This window comes from Pelodiscus sinensis, chromosome 14 (assembly GCF_049634645.1).
Source record: "Pelodiscus sinensis isolate JC-2024 chromosome 14, ASM4963464v1, whole genome shotgun sequence".
In the NCBI taxonomy this organism is placed as follows: domain Eukaryota; kingdom Metazoa; phylum Chordata; order Testudines; family Trionychidae; genus Pelodiscus; species Pelodiscus sinensis.
The window spans coordinates 27788941-27809947 of NC_134724.1; the positions used below are offsets into that span (position 1 = coordinate 27788941).

Genomic DNA, 21007 nt, shown 5'->3' on the forward strand with positions numbered 1-21007 from the left:
ATTCCAAAAATTAAGCATATATAGTTTCTGAGGTTAAATATGAGCATGTCTTTTGAAATGATGACAGGTCTACAATTTAGGATTATAAAATAAAGGGTATAATATCTCTTTGCTTATTGAGGCGTAGTATCCTACCAGGACTAGCTGGATGGTTTTGTTTTATTTTTGCTAAACACACATGTATTAAAAACTACCATAACACCCCAGGGAGTGCAGGACATCAGAAACAGCTGACACAAAAGGTGCCTTTAAATGCTCCCAGTGTACTTCTAGAGTCTTGATTTTGTTACAGACTGACTCCTCCATACCCCAGCAAATCCCTAATGTTTTAGCTGATAAGTATAGTAGCAAGCTTGTTATATGCAATCAGGAGAATTAATAGATAAAGAGGTTTAGTTTAAGGATGTAATCTGGGTGAGTAAACACCAAGCTGACCAGCTGTAAACAGTGGTAATAAATTATAATATTTGTCCTGGTCACTTACTGAGCTATTAACACACTTTCCACTATGTAACAATGTAAATATGTCTTTCCAATGTCTACAGTATATACAGTATACCGGACCGTCCTTTAGTCACATAACCAGCTACATAAGCTCTCTTTGTTGATCTTCACTGATAACCTGTGTATTATGGATTAATTTTTATTTTTATTAAACAATGGTGTACCTTAGTCATGTCAACATTTTCATTCACTATGAAAATCTGACTCCACATGCAACATTCAAGCATAAAGAGTGCAGCTCAGTAGTTAACGATACTGTATTTTAAAGAATCGCATGTGACATAACTGCCAACACTGAGAAATGTAAGGATGAAACATTTTACTTCATGGAAATCTATCGGACACAAAAATTTTGGGAGGGTAAAGAGAGGAAAACTCCTGAGTTTCAGACACATTGAACATAAAACCTCTTCTTTTGACAGCTGATTTTCAGATTATCTCAAACTAGCCTATAATCTGTTCTTTCAAAATTGGGCATGAAAATTCATTGTTTGGATTTCCATTTGCTATCATTTCTTCAGTTTTTCCATTGGGGAAAGGTGGGGAAAAAATAAAAGGATTACAGAAAATGGTTTTTTTCTTCCTTACTGAGATGAACCTTTTTTAATTATTTTGAAAAATAGTCTTAAAAATCAATTTAATGTTTTGATTGAAAAATCAATTTCTTTGGCCACAATACAAAATTTTTCACAAATATTTTTGATTCGGTCAAGTCTTTCTTCATCTAATAAAGGGTAAAACCATTTTCAACCAGCAGTTCTGATTGCCATCTTGCACAGTGTGATGCTGAAATGTCTTGAAAAGAACGAGATTTTAAGGAATCCTCTCTTGAGATGCACCCAATATAGAGGAAGTTTTTGTAAGAAGGTTTTCCAGTTCAAGCCTAAGAGAAAGCACCAAACAAACCCTGTGAGGACAGGATACATTCCATTTCATGATCTTCAAATCATGTAGTGCGTTCTGTCTGGTTTTAAATCTAAAGCCCTTAAAATATGCCCATCTGGCAAAACAAATTAAGCAAAGTTAGCAGATTAAACAAAGGACAGGAAATGCCAAAGGTTCTTCTGGAAAGGGGAAGGTGTCAGTGTTTGGTCTCTGCATTGCCCTGAGGGTTTTCATCGACGTTATCAGACCAGTTTTACCATCTCTTGAGGCCTTTGGGGTGAAAATGGTTATTTACTATATCATCTTGAATGCAGGACAGATGGGAAAGAAAAGCCTAGGACTACATATCTCAGCCACGGTTTGACTGGATTTGTAGTAAGTACTGTAAAACTTATATTAACAACGCCTTCCATTGGGAACTTTTTGGGATTCTAGTTAGAGCTGTCTTACACAAGGTGTAATTGCTATTGCACAGCAATAAAGAAAGCACACCTATGCTTAGGAGGTGATTCTCCTTTCTCTCCTCAAAGTTCAGCAGGCCAGATAGCACGGGAAGAACAATGTGTATCCTCCTCATGCCATCCAGGATTAATTTATTTCAATGTATTTAAGCCTGGCTATTACAAAAGCATGATTTTGTGCTGACTGTTCTGGCCTGGAACTGTGGGTTGTATGTACTGAAAAGACAAGCGGAGACAGAGAGAGATAAGAATAGGAACATGTGCCTATCTCAATGCATCCAAAAACAAAATTGACACATTATGTAGAGTCAAAACTCACCTCCTTCCTTTAGTTTGGTTAAGAAAGAAGGTAACTATAAGATGACAAAGTTAATTTTAAGTCTTCCACCAGCACTTAACCAATCTGTCTCTACATCTAGGCAGAGTAATGAGTCAGCAGAACCCACATAAACCTCTCTCTGTAACAACTGCTAACAAGTGAAGCTGTTTCATCAAACACTCTCAGACAAAAGTTTCAAATAGAGTATTAAAAGGCCTATCTGCCTATACTTACAACACCAAGCACATTATAGCAGCAGAGATTGGAAAGTAATTTTGGAAGAGTAACTTGAAGGCCTTTAATAAGGGGAAGTGAGATTCCCCTTTCCTCCCCACCCCGGTTTTTGTTTTGTTTTAATTGGTTTTCACATTTCACCAATCCCTCTCCTGTGCTGCACAGTAGAAAGCTTCCCAAACAAATGCCTCCACCGGAAAAACATCTGATCCCCTAGCTCCTTTAGTCTAAAACTTTATGGAAACAAAGGATGGAGGAGCAGGTTTACAAAGTGTCAAAGCCTGAGTTTCTTTAATAGAAGTAAAATTTTCTAGCACAAGAGAGAGCAAAGGAAGTATTAAAAATAGAGGCAAAAATGCACAGCATGCACCCAAAGGTCTGTTCTTATGGTAAATTCAAGTGATAATATGAATGGACTTTTACACTGGAACTAAGAAATCTGCTGCTGAAAAATAAATGCCAAGACTTTTAACATAAACAAATGTCAAAATGAAGCTTGAGGATATTTATTTTTAGAGTGACGGGCTTGGATCCGGTCATGATGTACAATTCCATATACATGCTGACTATCATTCATGACAAATAATCCAGTTTAAAAACAAATAGGGGTTATTGTCAGACTTACACTGGAATGGGAGATCCAGTTCGGCAACATATGATAGGAAGCAATACGAGATGAGAGTGAGAATTTAAAGTGACACATTTAATATTCATTAATCTTAACATGTTTAACATTTAAGCCCTGTAGCTTCTGTTTTGTTGGCATCCCAATTCAAATTATTTCTTTGTCCCTCCACCTGACACACGGGTGCCACTTGCAAGGAACTTGACTTTAAAACATTAGCAGGAAGAATGTTGGCTGAGTAAATGGAGACTTCCTGACTTCAAGTAGAAAAGTGACTTTCCTTCCATGCCCAGGCAGGTCTGTGATGCAAAGACTAAGTGAGGACACAGCTATTCTATTCTTTGCTTGCTTCCATAGCTTGCTTGTTTTTGTGGCACACACAGACCACAATGTCATGAGGGTATGCCTGCACTATGGTAACTATACCAACAGTGATACAGTGCCACAACTATGTCAGCATACCCCATAGTGTAGATGCATCTACATTGACTGAAGATGTTTTTTTGCCAAGCACTGAGCTGTGGCAGATAAGTTAAGAGAAGCATTTTTCTGTCAATCCAGCTGCATGTACACTGGGGGGTAGTTTTCTAATGGGTGTGGATTTTAGGGATGTGAATGGTTAACTGGTAAGCATCACCCTTACTGGGCAGGGGGATTGCTCCAGCCCGCCATACCATGGGCAGGCAGTACTCCAGCCCAGACAGAGCAGCCTCCGTCTGTGGTGGGCCTGGCCCTACCTGCTGCAGGGGGGGCACTCCAACCCGACGGGAGCAGCCCCTATGTGTGGCAGGAGGGCCACTCCAGTCCTTCCCACTCACTTCCATTTAATCAGTTAATTGGTTAAACATAATGTTTAACCAGTTAACTTATTAAATGGGATTTTACATCCCTAGCAGATTTTTTTTTAACCAAAATTTTCACGGCAGACCAGGGCATAGCCACAATGGCCCACTTGGATGGGCCCCCACTTTGGATGCATGTGCAGGAATGGGGGGAGGAGTAGGACAGGAGGTACGGGGGATAAACTGCAGCCCTGCTCCCCAGGTGGAGCGGGCAAACTTTGGTGCCCTAGCCTATTTCCTGCTCACCCGTGACTATGCCCCGGATGTAGCCCAGAGCTAGAGGAGGAAAAAGACCCATCTCGCAAATCAAAATTCTAAACCTGGCAGAAGAGGAAAGTGCCAGGCTGATAAATCCAGGCTCAAAAAATCACCCCAAAATAATGTCAATGTTACAAAGTAGCAGTTCTCCAGATACATATATAGTGTCAGCAAGTTCAAGAAGGTCTTCAAGTTACCTTTTTGGATATGAATTAATGACATCCAAGCACACATACTGTATACATGGTTAATTTAACAGAAAGATGCACAACATAAGCGGTACAATTTTCCAGTTTTTAAATGCTTTAATGCTTATCAATACCTATGGCCGAATAGTGCAAAGCCTCGTAATTTCACTAGCTACAAGTTTCCTACAGGTCTGACACATCCATTGTTTGCCTCATTAGATCATATCAAAGCTCCTGACTTCTAAAAAAATTCATTTGTTGTTTATTTCCAGGAGGAAAAAGTAAAAAGCAAAAGAGCAAGTAAAGTAATATCTGGCGGTCACTCCAAAATAGGGGTTGGTAAGCAAGAAAGGGGGTTGAGAAAGAGGAGAGAAGAGTTTGGAAGCCAGCATCAAAACTTCTCATGAACTGACAATTGCTATTGAAGTTCTGGAGTTACTTTTCCTTTTGTATTCTCTGCTGCTGGTAAGTACATAATAGCAGGAGATGACCAATACCAGGACACGTACAAGTTTCTGCATATTCAGCCAATTTGGGAATAACTCTTTTATTGACCAAATTATATAATATGCTAACTCTTGACATTCCTTTCCCTTATGATTTCATACACCTCCAGAGTCCTATCAACTCCTACAACTGAATTTGAAGATGCTGAAGGTCCCTTAATCCACTTATTTATTGGGAGCCACCTTAAAATGTATCCTTAGGAGAGACAAATAGTTGAGAGAAAACAGAAATACTTGCTCATGTACTGTTGGAGGCATAAAAGTTAAATGTGCACAAAATTTGAAGCATGCAGCTTTTGGGTGAGTGCAAATCAAGTGGCTCGGTATCTACAGTAACTACCTGAAATTTGAGCAGAACTATTCTAAGCTTCATCAGTAAGTGTAAAAACTTAAGTGTGAAACACTGCCTAAGTAAAATTTCACAGGCCAAATGGAAATCTCTTTGAAAATGCAACAGTTCATGATTTGCATGTTTCACTTAGATAGTGGGGGGAAGAGGGGAGGGAGAAGTGTGTCTACATGTGCAAGGCATATTCAGTAAAACTTTACCCACAACTTCCTAAAAATCAGCAAACGAGCATTTACTTTCAATCTTCTTGAAGAATGCTATGTAATCAATGCATCCATCCTGTGGATCATATAGATGCTACATGGGAGTGGGGGCTAAAGAGAAAGGATTCATCCATGTAACCTGAATGTGAGCCATAATGTCACCAGTTTTAGATTCTTGGAAACAAGTTAAAGTGATGCAAACCCATATTTTCAAACCATGTGTGTACAACTCCTGGACAACATGCACAAATTGTGAATGTGAAGTTTTTCACAATATAAAATAATTTTGAAAATGTGGGCCACAATCTGGCAAATTACAGATTTCACATGGGCACGCTTAATTTATCTAAAAAGAAGTTTCAAATTCTCTCTAAATGCTTATTACTAAAAGAAACCAGAGATTATACTTAATGAAAAAAATGCGAGTGGACAAAATATTTTGTTTGCACCCTTCTACCAAACACATCCAATCAGAGGAAAATTGTTGGGACTATGAAATTCTATGTGAGAAGGGCTACACAGTCAATAAGGATAGGTCTATACTACAACCCTCTGTCAGCAGAGGGATGTAAATAAAGCACGTTGAAAGAGCAAATGAAGCAGGGATTTAAATATCCCGTGCTTCATTTGCATAATCACATTCTGGCACTGTTTCAAACAAGCGCCATTTCGAAACTGAAACCACAGTTTAGACACAGTTCTGCCAAGAGCAGGGTGATTTTTCGACAGATCTTGTACTCCTCAAAAAACGAGTACAGGATCTGTCGAAAAATCACCCTGCTGTCAGCAGAACTGTGTCTAAAGCACGGTTTCAGTTTCCAAATGGCGTTTGTTCGAAACAGTGCCAGAACATGATTATGCAAATGAAGCACGGAATTTTTAAATCCCCGATTTGTGCTTTCGATGTGCTTTATTTACATCCCTCTGCCGACAGAGGGGTGTAGTGTAGACCTAGGCTAAGTGTACAGGTATTTGGAAGATGGTTTTGTCAGCTACACAATAAAGAGACAAAAGAAAATAATTTACCTCTTAAAATACAGAAATACCATGTCCTCCTAAACGACTCCCTTTTTGTTTCATTACTCTGTTAAACAATCAGGTGCTGACAGATGCTCTGAATCTAGCTAGAAGTAGTTGCAGATGGTCAGTTTTCCAGTTAACAAAGCAAATTGTTTTCCTCAGTCTCTTCCTAAAATAGCGTGTAAGTTATATACAGCAGATAAGAAAATCAGGATGTGGTCAAGTGGCCATTTGATCTAGTTAAGACTACAGGTCATTTTTGAGAATTTAGTCAAGATTAATTCACCATTCTGCCCAAAGCAAAAGTAAACCATCTTGACTCACTAAAAACATGAAGTTTCAAGCCTTGAAATGTGTCAAGTCTTGCAGTGATTTTGCAGACTGCACTACAGTACACATCTTTAAAGACAATTTGAATCCATCTGTTGTATCAATACAGAGAGGTACCTTCAAACTACGTGTCTACTTTGTTCATATGAACTGTATATTTGAGACTTATTCTGACTATAAGCACTATAGGGAAATATCTGTAGGTCTATTGTAAAGTCCACTAAGGATAATCGGTGGGAAGACTAGTCAACTTCAACAGGCGTTGGACCAGTCTCTGTGTCTTCTCCATACTTAAACCCTGCAAATGTTTACCACTACATTTTATGGTACTAATGAAATGGTGTATGGTAGTAAGCACTGTGCCTACTACCAAGTATTTCCAGGATCAGATTCAGGATGCAATAGTGTACTCAATTAACCAATTAATAATAAGCAAAATTTTATTGATTAATGCTATAAACTACACGCATTCTCCCAGCCCCTTGCCAGTACATTTTTTTCCAGGCTGGCCAACAGCATGGCTGAGTTCCTGTTTGCGCCAGGTCCGGAACCTACCCCTGCCGCAGCTCTGCATTTAAAGTGAATTCAGAGCTAGGCGGGCAGGCAGCCTGACTCAGTCCTGGCTCATGTCCGAGAGCTCAGACCACCCTGGACAGGGGCTGCTGCCACCCTACACTGCTGCCTCTGTATCACAGGCAGCAATGTGGGGCGACAGGGAGACGGTCTGCAAGAGGGGCTATTTTTTTACACTGGCTTCCCTCGCAGACCAGCTCTGCCTGGAACCCCACACTGCTGCCTCTGATACAGAGGCTGCAGCACAGAGTGGCAGGGGCCTCCTCATGAGTAGGCACAGAGCACGCTGGTTGCTGGTCCCATCCCTGGGGACTATAAAATAGTCGAGTAACCGATAGGAATTCATGAGGTTAATCAACTATTCAATTAATCGTTATTTAACATCCCTAGAATGGGCACTAAAATGATCGTATGCTGAGTTAACTGTTGGTGAACTGTTGGTGGTCAGTATATTGCTAGAAATAGGAAAGAGATAAATCCTACAGCCTTTGTAGTAATTTTTCAATTCTAACAGACCAATTACAAAGAACATATAAAAGCAGATTACCATTCAGAAAGTGACTTGTAACACTTATAGATTACTGGACAAAAACTATTTTCATAACTGCCAACCTCAAAGGTTCTGTTATGTGACCTAGGAAATTTATATTCCCAATTATACATGGTGACAAACGTATCTAATTTTGTTTAAAGTTGATAAATATATACTCAAGCATTGATTCCTTTGACAGCAACGTAACTCACACTTACGATTTCTATTACTGGGGAAATATGTGGTCTTACCTAATCATGCTCTCTCAGACAAAGTGATATGATATGACCCTAAAAGATAAGAATGCTTTCAGCTCCTATTTAATGTACTTTGATTTGTCCACCGCAACTGTTATGGAGTGTGTCATTTTTGCCTGACAAAGTATGGAAAAGATAATTAATGCATGTACTCACCCAAACCACTGAGAGTATGCATAAGGTCACTGGTATCTAGTAGAATTGGTCCAGTCTCCTGCTGTCCCTCTTCCTTGTAATACAATTTGTACCCTTCAATAGTTGCTGTATCCTCAGAGTCCTGATGCCACCTCACTGTAATGGTTGTACAGTTCAGTGGTTCCAAACTCAGCTCCGGAGACTTTGGTGCTAGGGTAAGACATTATATCTTTTTACATTTTAGAAAGAATTACTGCAAATGTATTTCTTCAAGGTTCAATATTTCCAAACCCAAAGCTTACGGTTGCTCAGAACTGAGGTTCTGGGTCCACTCCTGCTGTACAATTATGTAAATGATGCTGTGTGATGTGGTTCAGCCTTATCTACGTCACCTCTCTAAGAGCATATCAGTGCAGGCTAGCTTGGAAAAAGCATCACTTTGTAGTGATAACATTTTTATAATGGAGAAATAAGCTTTGAGTTAGGTTATTTTAGTTTTGCTTTAAATTAAAGTTCCCACAAAATGCATTTGACCGAGCAAATATTAAGTCCAGATTAAGTTTTGTGTGTTTCTCTAAAAGAATGAAATAGTCATTCCTCAAGTTTTTAAATTATTTACAGCTGGAATAATAAGAAATAGTAATAATAAGAAATAGCTTATTCAAGGTGGTCAGGCAGGGCATAAAAAAGGAGGTGGTATTGCATAATATATCAAGAACATATACACTTGTTCTAGGAGCCGAAGGAGGAGAAAGGCAGTACAGTTGAAAATCTCTAGATAAAGAAAAAACAGAAGTGACAGCATGATTTACTATACACAAGCAAATCAGGAAGATGAGGGAGAATATAACAAAAAAAAATCCCAACACAAGACATGGTAACAATGTGGGACTTCAAGTTCCCAGATACCTATTAGAAAAGTAGTATGGCAAAAAGACAAAACTCTAGTAAGTTCTTGTAATGTATTAAGGACAACATTTTCTTTCAGAAAATGGAAGTAACTTGGAGTACAATCATGGGCTTTTGTTATGCTAGGCGGGAGAAGGCTTTGTCTTCCCAAACCGCCTAGCATGGCCCTGCCCATGCTCAACCCCCACAATGCCTTCCTCAGGTTTGGGATGCATGCCACCCACCCTCCCTGTTCTCCAGGGGCCAGGGAGGCTCCGGCCTGCTTGGACCATGCACCCTCCTCTCTCCCCGGTGCTCCAGGAGGGCTGGGACACGCGTGCTTGGTGGAGTGGGCAGGACCTCAGCAGAGGGTTCGAGTCTGTAGGTGGGGCTACAGGCCTGCCTTCCCCACCCTCGGCTGCACCGACCACCCATGGGTAAGGATGCTCTTGTACATTTCAAAAGCAGGGAGCACGGAGCCAGCAGTGGACTGTTTGAGTCCCCAGCTCATCCCAGGCTCCCCGCAGGGCTTCTGCTTTTGAAATGTAGCAACAGCAGGGCTCTTGCTACATTTCCAGGGTGGAAGCGCTGCCAGTTCCCCCTGTGCCCCTCCCACTTTTCCCCCCAAAGACAGTGCTGAGGGAAAATGGCTTTTAAGCCAGCTCCCCCCAGCACTGGATCCTGCTCTCCCACCTTGCTACCTCTCTCTGACAGAGGCAGCAAGGGGGAGGAAGCAATTAATCGAATCACTAGTTGACTATCCGATAAGCATTTGCTTAAATGGTATCTTTGGCACAGCTCAGGCATGGTGAATGGGGAGGGAAGGCACATGGAATTCACACAGAGAAGTTTAATCAAACAACCAAAACAAAACAAAAATATTCTGATCACGACTAAACATACATCTCTCTCCACTCGCGATCCATACTGATCCGTTTTTCAAGATTTGGACGAGGCCCGCAATGAACTTTTATCCAAGGGTTTTTAGGAAGAGAGAATTACCTTTCACACTTGTGGCTTTGGGAGTCCGATGGGAAGTCCACAGAGAGGCTTCTCCCCAGCCTATCCTCGTTGCTGCAGAAATACGAACTAAGTAGACACTATCGGGCTTCAGGCCACTCATAAGATACTCATTTGTGGTCCCTGGGAGCTCCAGAACTTGGACAGTGCTTTCTGCATTGAGGCGAAAAGACACACGGTACGAGACCACTTGGCCTCGTCTGTATTTGGCTGGGATCGGCAGCCAGGAGATAAGAATATCTGTTGGACTTCGACTTGTCAAACTGATTTCAGGAGCTCTCAAAGGAACTAAAAGTAAAGGAGATAAAAGTTTTAATGTACTTAAAAAAGCATAACATAGGAACAGAAATCCCTTAAACGACCATATTATTACTGTGCATTTCAATAACATTTCCCTGGAATGTTATTGGACTCCTAGTGAAAGGAAGTCTAGGGAATCCAATTTATGAATTTTTTTAAATAACCCAAAGTTGGTTATATTTCTACCTTCTGTATACACTTAGAGATCACAATAAACTTGATCATGGGAGGGTATGTCTACACTACCCCGCTAGTGCGAACTAGCGGGGTAATGTATGCATACCGAACGTGCAAATGAAGCCCGGGATTTGAATTTCCCGGGCTTTATTTGCATAAGCCGGCCGGCGCCATTTTTAAATGCCGGCTTGTTCGAACCCCGTGCCGCGCGGCTACACGCGGCACGGGCTAGATAGTTCGGACTAGCAAGCCATTCCGAACTATCTGTACGCCTCGTTCCACGGGCTAGATTGTTCGGACTAGCAAGCCATTCCGAACTATCTGTATGCCTAGTTCTACGAGGCGTACAGATAGTTCGGAATGGCTTGCTAGTCCGAACTATCTAGCCCGTGCCGCGTGTAGCCGCGCGGCACGGGGTTCGAAGAAGCCGGCATTTAAAAATGGCGCCAGCCGGCTTATGCAAATAAAGCCCAAGAAATTCAAATCCCGGGCTTCATTTGCACGTTTGGTATGCATACATTACCCCACTAGTTCTCACTAGCGGGGTAGTGTAGACATACCCTAAGATACTCAGTACCTTCATCCCCTAATAATTCCAGTAGGAGCTTACTAAAACAGCATCTTGAAGAACTGGGTCCAAAATAAGCAACCTTTTTGTTGCAATAAGGTGCAGATTTACTAGATCACTGCAAAGGAAGTAGGGAGAATGTCTTTTCTCAATATTTGACATCTTTGCAAAAAGCACATTCTTCTCAAAGAATAAAAAAGTCCCTCTTCTTTTTATATCCTTGAAGTAGGGATGGATTTCCATTCAAAACTAAAGGAAATGCAAGGAATTTACAGTTTAGGTTACACAGCTGATCATTTCAGATGCTTGTGAACAATACAGATTCTGTGTGAGCAAATAATGAATCTCTTACTGCTAACAGAAAATGAGAACAGTACTTGTCCCAGTGAGGAAGGAAGAGAGGGAGGTTCTATCCAGCATTTCAGGAACCTGAAGGGTAAAGGTCCAGTAACTATTTGTGGTTGGGTGACATGCTCTAATTGCCACCAGGTGAACGTGCAGAAAACTAAGGAAAAGGCATATTGTCTTGAGAGTAGAATGATATTCATGCTAGGAGGTATAAGGGATCTGTCGAAAAAGGCTTTCTTTCTTGACAGATCCCCCTCTAGACTGCCACTTTTTGCCGAGAATGTGCTGAGTCAGCAAAACGTGGTGGCCATTTTATGCAAATTAGGCACAAGATAGTTAAATCCCTGCCTCATTTGCAATGTCGACCTGCCTAATCTGCATCCCTCTGCCGACAGAAGGATGCAGTCTAGACATACCCAAAGAGAGCATAATACATACTGCAGAAGTGTAGATCAACAGACACTACCTATGAGCATTCTCTAGAGCCAAACACATGAGACCCTGCCATGGAACACAGATAGGGATCAGCACTTGAAGAGGGATGTTCTTTCAGCAAAGAATAGATATACTCTTTGTAATATAGCATGTTTTTTAATTCTCAATCATTTCAATGGTCAGTTCAATTTTTAAATGTACCTAAAATTCCCAATGACGTCAGTAGTACAGGACTGCACTTCTTTTTTAAATAAATAGATATGCCTATTTTGCTCTACAATATTTAGTTGACTTACCATCTTCAAGGGTGCGCTGAGTCACATGATCCGACATCTGACTGGCTCCCATGGGCATGTACGCCACAATATAAAATGTGTAATTGCTGGCTGGTTCCAAGTCATCGATAATGAAATGAGTTGTGTCATTTCCAATAACCACTTGATACTCCTCGTTATTTAAACCTGGAATAAAACAAAAGTTAACAAAAATTGCTGTTAGTCCCTTGACCAAGATGAGCCATTGCTGCTAGGATGATGGTCATGCATGTTAAAGGTTGTTTAAAAACCAAAAATCCTCCAATGTAGTTCTTTTGGTAATGGAAGTAAATGTGTCTTACTATAAATTGCAGGGTGGGCAGGATTTTTTCTGAATACAAGATACTGAATACCATTAGTCTATTCCTAAATCCTTTCATGAATTAGTCACAACAAACTGTGTCCAATGTACAGTAACACAAGAGACAAGCTCTAATAACCTTATCATTTGTAGCTAATCTTCAATTCTACTTGTTTAGAACCAGTGTGTTTTTACAGAGCCTTCATATATTAGACTGAGGAATGTGAGGGCTTCATTCTATTTTAAAAAACAAAACAAACAGAAAGAAGTCATTCTGCAAAGGATCTCATTTTAAGCCCTGGGAATTCTATTAAATTTGATTGACATGGGGTTTTCTTTAATTCAGATAGAAGGCAATGGAACTGGTACAGAATAAACTTCAAAAATGTTTTGCTCCTTAATGAGCTGTAAAAAAATTCTCAGTAATTCATATTAAAATATGCATAGCAATGTATAGAGCAGGCCTTGTCTTTGTCAGGCTTTATTCCTATACAGAGAAGCTGCAAAGTGGAATAGGTTTGGTGAAAGCTGCTGTGCTTAACAAACAATTCACACCAAATGCATGTCAACTTAATCAAAACTCTGTAAGAGCCAGTCCCTCCTCTTCACAATTGAATTTATAAACAAAACGAAAGGCAAATTCCACCATTAAGTTTTCCCACATTTTTGAATTAACTTGATAGCATTTTAATTAGACAAGATTACGACCATCTCATAACAGACTAGTTAATGGCTTGTTAATTAGGAACTGCATGGCACGATTTCTGACCTGCTAAACAAGATCCTTGAGCTCAAATTAAAAGGACTTGTTCTTTCATTGAATGGATTGCTAGGCCTCATGTGGAGGTCCTAATGAAACAGCCATAATAGAGAACAAGGCTTGCCTTCCACCACAATCAGTATCCCCTTTGTACCATTTCTAAATCTCTAACAAGGAATTAACACACTCCAACATGCATTCTCATAAGACTCATTCTTTTTGCTACCATGACCCCTGATTTGAATGTAAAATATTCTGCTTTTAAAAATACAAAAAACACACCTGTTAGTATCTTCCACCAAATTTTATTAAACACTAGCCTCTTTGGGAGTAAGGGGGAATTGGGGCAGTTTTTAGAGTCTATTTTATAAATGCTAAACTAGAATAATTGCTAGACTTGTAGATTTAACCTTCTAAAATGTTGTGAACATGAAGGAAATCTTTGGAACGGCATAAGATTAAATGCATTATAAAATATTACTTTCTGTTTAAACTAGAGTTTATAGGATCCTGATTGGTTGTTTTTTTTTATTGGTTTTTTAAATGGAGATTTTTTTTTTAAATGGAGATTGCCTATCTCCATTCCATCTGCATGCTATATTGCAGAAATCTTTAAAAACCCACACCTATATAAAAGCAAAACAAATTAACATAAAAGATAGTATGAAATATTTTCCTATGGGATTTTTATGCCAGTACATACAACATACAATTTGAACAAACATAGCAAAAAAAAAAAAAAAAAAAAAAAAAAACCCACCCACAAACCAGAGGAGATTGAAGTGGTTTCATGTGATTATTAATTGTTTTATTTTAGTAAAGCCCAGAGGCTCCCATGAACTCAGAGGTGCAAAGAGTTTATATACTAGTGTCCCACTCCTGAAGTCATTTATGCTCATGAGCAATTTCAAGCAGAGGACCATGTTAAGATACCACAAGTAAGTACAACAAACGAAAATGGAGAAAGAGACAGCAGGGCTGGTGACACAATGGTAAAAATGCACACATTCTACTTACATTTTGGTTTTCATAGGTAAAGTTACCCAGTGTAAATACACCATTAAGTGTAAGGGGTTATTTATACGAAGGCTAAAAAACAACCCTCTGTACAAGAGGTCTGGAGAGATGAGCAAGCACTTTGGACAGTTGAAACTAGTAGGCCCAGCAGAACTCAGAGTTCACATGGCTTTCCCAAGGCCATCCAGCTCTGTATCATCACAGCAGGTGTGTACTTTTGCACCTATGCTGCACAGAGAGTGATAGGTGTAAGCTAGCTCTTATTAAAGAAAATCAGATGACTTGATAAGCCTATTCAGCCCAGCATATAGCCAGGGAAGTGACCAGGATGGACTAGACTGCTTACATCTCTAGTTTGTTTACATCTTAACACGTCCCAGAGTTTGAAACTCACCTGATGTACTTTTCAGGGCAGTTTTTCAGGTGTTGAGTAACACCTATGATGGGGAGTAGCCTGTTTTCAAATAGTTCCACAGTTTCATCTGGAAGAAATTTGTACCTGACACAAACACAACCCTTAGAAGCCTCTGTACCCTTATGCTTTTTCTACACTAAAACAACCTAAATGTGTTTTTCTGCACAGGTGCAGCTCCTCAGCTGCTACCCACCTAAAGCAGGGCTGGTGACACAATGGTAAAAATGCACACATTCTACTTACATTTTGGTTTTCATAGGTAAAGTTACCCAGTGTAAATACACCATTAAGTGTAAGGGGTTATTTATACAAAGGCTAAAAAACAGCCCTCTGTACAAGAGGTCTGGAGAGATGAGCAAGCACTTTGGACAGTTGAAACTAGTAGGCCCAGCAGAACTCAGAGTTCACATGGCTTTCCCAAGGCCACCCAGCTCTGTATCATCACAGCAGGTGAGTTTCAAACTCTGGGACATGTTTGACCTTTGGATAAGTAACAGTTTCAGCTAACTGGGGGCTGGATAATGGATACACATCTCTTCAAAGAGCTACTCAGCTGGTGCACTTCCTGTACAAATATTCAGTAAGATATTACTTCCCAGTTCCCCATGAAGTTACGCAGACCATCACAAACTGCAGCGATGGAGGTCATAAGTACCCATATAAATAAATAGCATGACTAACATTCATATTTAATTTGAATGAGAGCTGCATGGCTAACTCCTCAGCCATTTAGAACAGTGTTTCTCAGGCAGTGGTATGAGTACCCTTAGGGGTACTCGAGAGAAATCAGGAGGGCGGGGTACGTCAACACAACTGAAATGTGGAGAAAACTGAATTTTTGTTTAAAGTTTTACAATGTTTTATTATGTTTGTACTTTTTACACCCAAAAATTTCATTGCCCACCCAGCTACGATTAAGTTGTTTAAACAAATGTGTAGCAATGGTAGAAAAAAATTGTGTCTAAAAACTGTAGGTACTGGGGGTACTTTTTTTTAAAGGGGTACTTTAGAGAAACACTGATTTAGAACATGTAAGTAAACTTCCCTCACTTTATCAAATCTTTGTCCTCTATCTTTTAAGGCTCTTTCTTCCCTTCAAACAAAATCACATATCCCAAGATCATTCCATTTGCAAAAGCAAAGGCATCTAGTCCTGCATCAGTATTAGAGTAGTAATGCTGTCCTTGCTGTCTTCTGCCTACCAGATGGCAAGGCAATATTCCTATTCCATACAGACAGCTAAGCATCTGCAATCCTGCCACTGAATAAACAAGCTGCCAAATAGAAGCAGAAAAACCAATCATTCCACTTTGAAAACTGAGCCACAGTGAGACGACACACTGCAGCCTAGTTCAATCCATACATCTAACTAATTTTCAAGTTGCTTGTCAGATACTATCATCTTATAGTTCATACAGAATCGCTCTAAGGTCCTATTAGAAAATAAGAACAGGTGAAAGTGCCCAGCTACATTCTTCTGCCCTATTTAACTATTTTTTTATATAAAGGAAGGATGTAACATTCTCTAGAGACTAGAACAGAGCACCTTTAAATAATGAGGTATATCAGGAAACTTTAATATCTGAACTACGATACTGGCTACCAGAATTGCTGAACTTAACATAGTTTCAACATAGACACTGCAAGGGGCACTGGGTGTCTGTCTTCTGACATACCTTCACTTTCATCAAAGAGGGGATGAAAGGAGAGGAGGCATATATACGGGTAAAATTACCTTACTCTTCTTACCCACTCCCATGGGTAAAGTACACAGGTTGACTGCAGAGAGATCTGCAGTCTATTTGGCTGGTCTTCACTAGACTACTAGTATAGTGCTAAATTGACTACCGGTTTATTGATCTCATCGTGTGGACCCCTGCTATAGAGTAGGTGTAGTCTTTGTTGGTGGCAAGCTGGAATGTAAATCTACCTTGCAATAGCATTATAAGCAGTACATATTCAAGTGGACCCTGCAGCAGCCTGCTAAAAGTTCTGTAATGTGCTTTTATCTACTCCCATTTGATCAAGTGCACCAGGGAACTTTTAGTGTGCAGCAAAAAGGTCCACACAGACACTTAAGCTATGTCTACACTACTGCCTATATTAGAAACATTTATGTCACTCAGGGGTGTGAATATTCTGTAAGTACAGACATGCCTTTAGCATGCAGCCAGCTAGTATGAGGCAAATGTTGCCGGTACCCTGGGGAAAAGCTGTTGAGCAAAAAAAAACCCACACAAACAAAAAAACAAAAAAGCACACCGGGGGCCGAAATGTGGTTGCGCCCCTTTAAGGACTGCATGTCCTGAGCAGGCTTCAGTTGGGGGCCAAGCCACCCCAGGAAAATGCCAGTCAAGTCTCCTCTGACGATAGGTGCCGGTACGTCTGAGGGGAATGCTGTGCTGGGAAAATAGGTGAGTACTGGGGCGTACTGTCACAAAAAAAAACACTGTATGCAGATATATCCTTGCATGAATCCTACTTCTGTGGTGTATATTCTCTAGCCTAGTATACCTGTGAGGGAAAGTTGGCAGAGGTTCCTGTTTCCATGGAAGACGAAAATCCAAAGAGTGTCATGGAGGCTCTGGGCTGCTGTACCAATACTCCCGCCTGCCATGAAGGCCATGTTCTTCATCCAGAAAGTGGAGAGCTAAGCCATATACCCAACTCCACGAATGAAATTATCTGGCAAAAGTTTTGTAGGGTCGAGCATGCAGTGTTTACCACCTTAACATGGCTATCTCCTGTGCACTTTTATATGGGAGGTTCCCTGTAAGCTGAACACTTGGGCAGTCATCCAGGAGAGATTCAGGTCCCACCCAGCTGATTAGCAGAGCACTCACAGCCGGCAACATGTGTTTCTACTGATGGTGCATATCCGCACATGCCTCACAGGACATCATAAAATGTATTCCACACATGGATGGAAAAAATTAGAAGGAACATTGGTGGGCGTGTGTAATTTATCCCCATAATTAGCTTGAGATCTTTGTTATTAGCAGACTTTTCTTATGATGAATTACTGCTGAAAACCTTGGAATGCATGGAACTGTAACAAATATTACACAGTCCACTTCAAACTGACACAGCTTACCTTCTGCTTTCATGTAGTGCACTGAATATGCAATCACTTTGTCTGAATTGTAGAGCGGCCTTTCCCAAGCTAGCAGGATTGCTGAACTTGACATAGTTTCAGCATGGACATTACAAGGAGCACTGGGTCTGTCTTCTGACATAACTACAGTCAATCTGGCCCTGGATAGGATAGACCCCTGGCTGTTTTCAGCCATGCACTGATAAATGGCATCATCTTCAGGAATGATCTGGTTAATCACCAATTTACTGTATTAAAAATAAAAAGAAAGAAAAAATCATGTCTAAGAATAAATTAGCTTAGTGTAATGCAAGCTACAACTTGGCTTTTGACTCTGCTTCATGAATATACTCTAGCTCATACTCCATTTTGTGTTCATTTTGTCTAACCATAAATTAATATTTAATCATAAAAACTAGCCTTTTCTGGAGTTCTTCAAAAACATTCATGCATACATCCAGACTTGCAATGCTAGTTACATGTATTTACTTGCTTTTTTAATAAGCGTTTCTTAGTCTAAATTGTTAATCTTACTTTAACGAAATAGGAACTCAAATGATGGGCCAGATTCTGACCTCTGCTACATCAACATAAATCTGAAGTAACTCCACTGAAGTCAATTAAATCACTCCAGTTTTACATAGGCACAGCAGCAATCAGAATCTGGACCTGCATCCACAGAAGGTTTTAGTTGTAGTATTTATGTATAAGCTATTTTGTGCTTACTTATTTACCAAGAAGTAGTCAAATCCTTTAATAAACTTGGAAAAGTTGTAATTCACTTACCTGGACACTCTGTTCTCTCCTGTTTAGCAACCATTTAAATTATTGTATATGTCATAACATTAATTATAATATAATGATAATCTCACCTGTTGTACATTTTAATTCTACCATTGGAGTGTATCCTTCTTCCATTTTTCAACCATGACATTTTGGGTGCTGGAATTCCTTCTGCCTGACATGCAAAACGGGCAGTACCAGCTCTGGGCCTTGTTAAACTTTCTGGCCATTCCACAAATGAAGGCGGTGCTACAGGTAAGTAATATTCAAAAAATTAAAAATATAACACATCTAAGATGTGGGTAAAACCAAGCGAATAAGTCCCATTACTCAGGCCAAATGAAGTACATGTTACATCACCATGTGAAAACACATATGTGTTCAATTTACATGTATAGCATATCTTTTTTTTCAAGTTGTATGTGAAGTGTAACACATGAAAGTAAAATATTTTCATGTAAGTTCATATGAGTGCATATAATTAATCACATTAAGTCCACAGTATAAAATGCTGCTCATGAATCATTCACGAGTTACATGTACATATTGTCAGATTTTTTCGCCTAAAAAAATCATCTTTCAATAGCAAACATGGAAAAACTCCATTGCATTTGACTGTTTTTTAAGAGAAAGCAAGCTGCCATACAATTGTTAAGCTAGTTACCTGACCAAAGAACAATTCACTTTACTCCATTTTGCCTGTATGACCTCACTACAATCCATACAGCTATGTGGTTGTACCTGAGGATAGAATTTGGCCCAAAGTATCAAGTACAGAACAAAATTTCATAGTAGAAAGTTGTTCTGACACACTGTGGAGTACAAAGCAAGCTCACCTAACACAGTGAGAGTAGCCATTGCGACTGTGAAGTTCCTTGTGCCTGGAATAGTTGCTCGACATACATAAACTCCAGCATGCTGCACCTTCACATCGGAGATCATGAGATTCCCATTTCCAAGGACACGGGTATTGAACACATCAATGGATTTGTGGTCTATTTTAAAGAAAAATTTATATCACATAGAGTTATTAATCCAATCTATAGGCTGTGAGATCAAAAACCTGGGGCAATAGCTAATGCTCCAAAGATACAGAGGGAATTCAAGATGAGTTTTCATAAGTTTGCATTTGTTATTTGGTTTGCCTGTGCATGCACTTTACTATTAGCGGGACATCATGCATAATCCAGCCTAGTATATATTTGAAGTTCTTTCTGCCTGTTAGCTGAATTCAGTGCCAGTATCCCATGCAACTTACTGGGCCCACTTTTACTTCCTGTCCTTCGGTATTTTTTATTTCTTGCCTTGGGCTGGGACAGAATTCATCCCATGTAAAGCCCACATGCTTTTCAGAGAGACACAGAATTCAACTATTGGTAGATTACATTGGGAGTGACCACTACACATTTTCTATAAACTTCTTAGCAGACACTTGCAGAAATCCTATTAAATTAACCATCATATTTCCTTTTGCTTTATTTGTTTTTCTGTATATCTCCAGGCTGATTCAGAGAAGGGATGTGAATGGTTAACCAATAGGTACCACTCTTACCATGTAATGCTTACCAGTTATGGTTAACTGGTGGGGGCTGGAGCAGCCCTCTGCACACCACAGGTGGGGCCCACTGTGGGGGGTAGGATAGGAGGGACTGCTCAGCCCAATTCCAGCTGGCAGGGTCAGCTTCAATCCAGCTGGAGTGCCCCACCCACACACTCCCCATTTATGCAGTTAACCAGTTAAACATAATGATTAACAGATCAAACAGCATTCTACATCCCTAATTCAGAGACATTTCTATGTATGTATCTTACACCACTAGAAGATGTGAAATACAGAAGCACCACTTTAGTTAATTTGCAAACTAAGTATTCTATCAACACAGCCTTGTATCTCCTATTTATTGATAAAGGCCATTAGGTATACATGTAGAGGAAAGAAATAAAACTCATTCTTGTAGACCAGCAACACATACTTGTCAATATTAGTTACAGTCAAATCCCTCATCCTCCCGCTTCTTCCCACTCCTTCTTCTTACGGACAGATTAAGGCTCAATGTGACTGGAATCTCAAAACCCCATTTGTATATTTCTAGGAGGAAGGCAAATTTTTATTTTATGGTACATAATTGCTCAAATCTGTCTGACTAAACTTAATTTATTCTAGTCACAAAGTCCTCAAGGATCATCCCATGCATGCGCCACCTTGTCAATATAATACCAGGGACAGTGCGGAATTGACTGCAGGAGGTATGTAAATCCTAAAGGCCAAAAAAAACCTGGAAAAACTGTGCAAAATGATTTTCTCTTATTTCACCCATCCCAACATTTCCCCTTAACATGTGGCATACTCCAAATCCAAACAATAA

At 39.9% G+C, this 21007-nt stretch overlaps 1 protein-coding gene across 1 annotated transcript in view; it reads right to left on the bottom strand.

Moving 5' to 3' along the window:
• PRTG (protogenin) overlaps nucleotides 1-21007 on the bottom strand; it is a 149536-nt gene that overhangs the window by 58171 nt on the left and 70358 nt on the right. The window contains exons 6-11 of the mRNA XM_075897295.1: nucleotides 19478-19636; nucleotides 18731-18890; nucleotides 17859-18106; nucleotides 12254-12418; nucleotides 10112-10417; nucleotides 8243-8431 (exon numbers count right to left, since the gene is read on the bottom strand). Coding sequence (XP_075753410.1) covers nucleotides 8243-8431; nucleotides 10112-10417; nucleotides 12254-12418; nucleotides 17859-18106; nucleotides 18731-18890; nucleotides 19478-19636 — 1227 coding nt within the window. The remainder of the gene's footprint in view (nucleotides 1-8242; nucleotides 8432-10111; nucleotides 10418-12253; nucleotides 12419-17858; nucleotides 18107-18730; nucleotides 18891-19477; nucleotides 19637-21007) is intronic.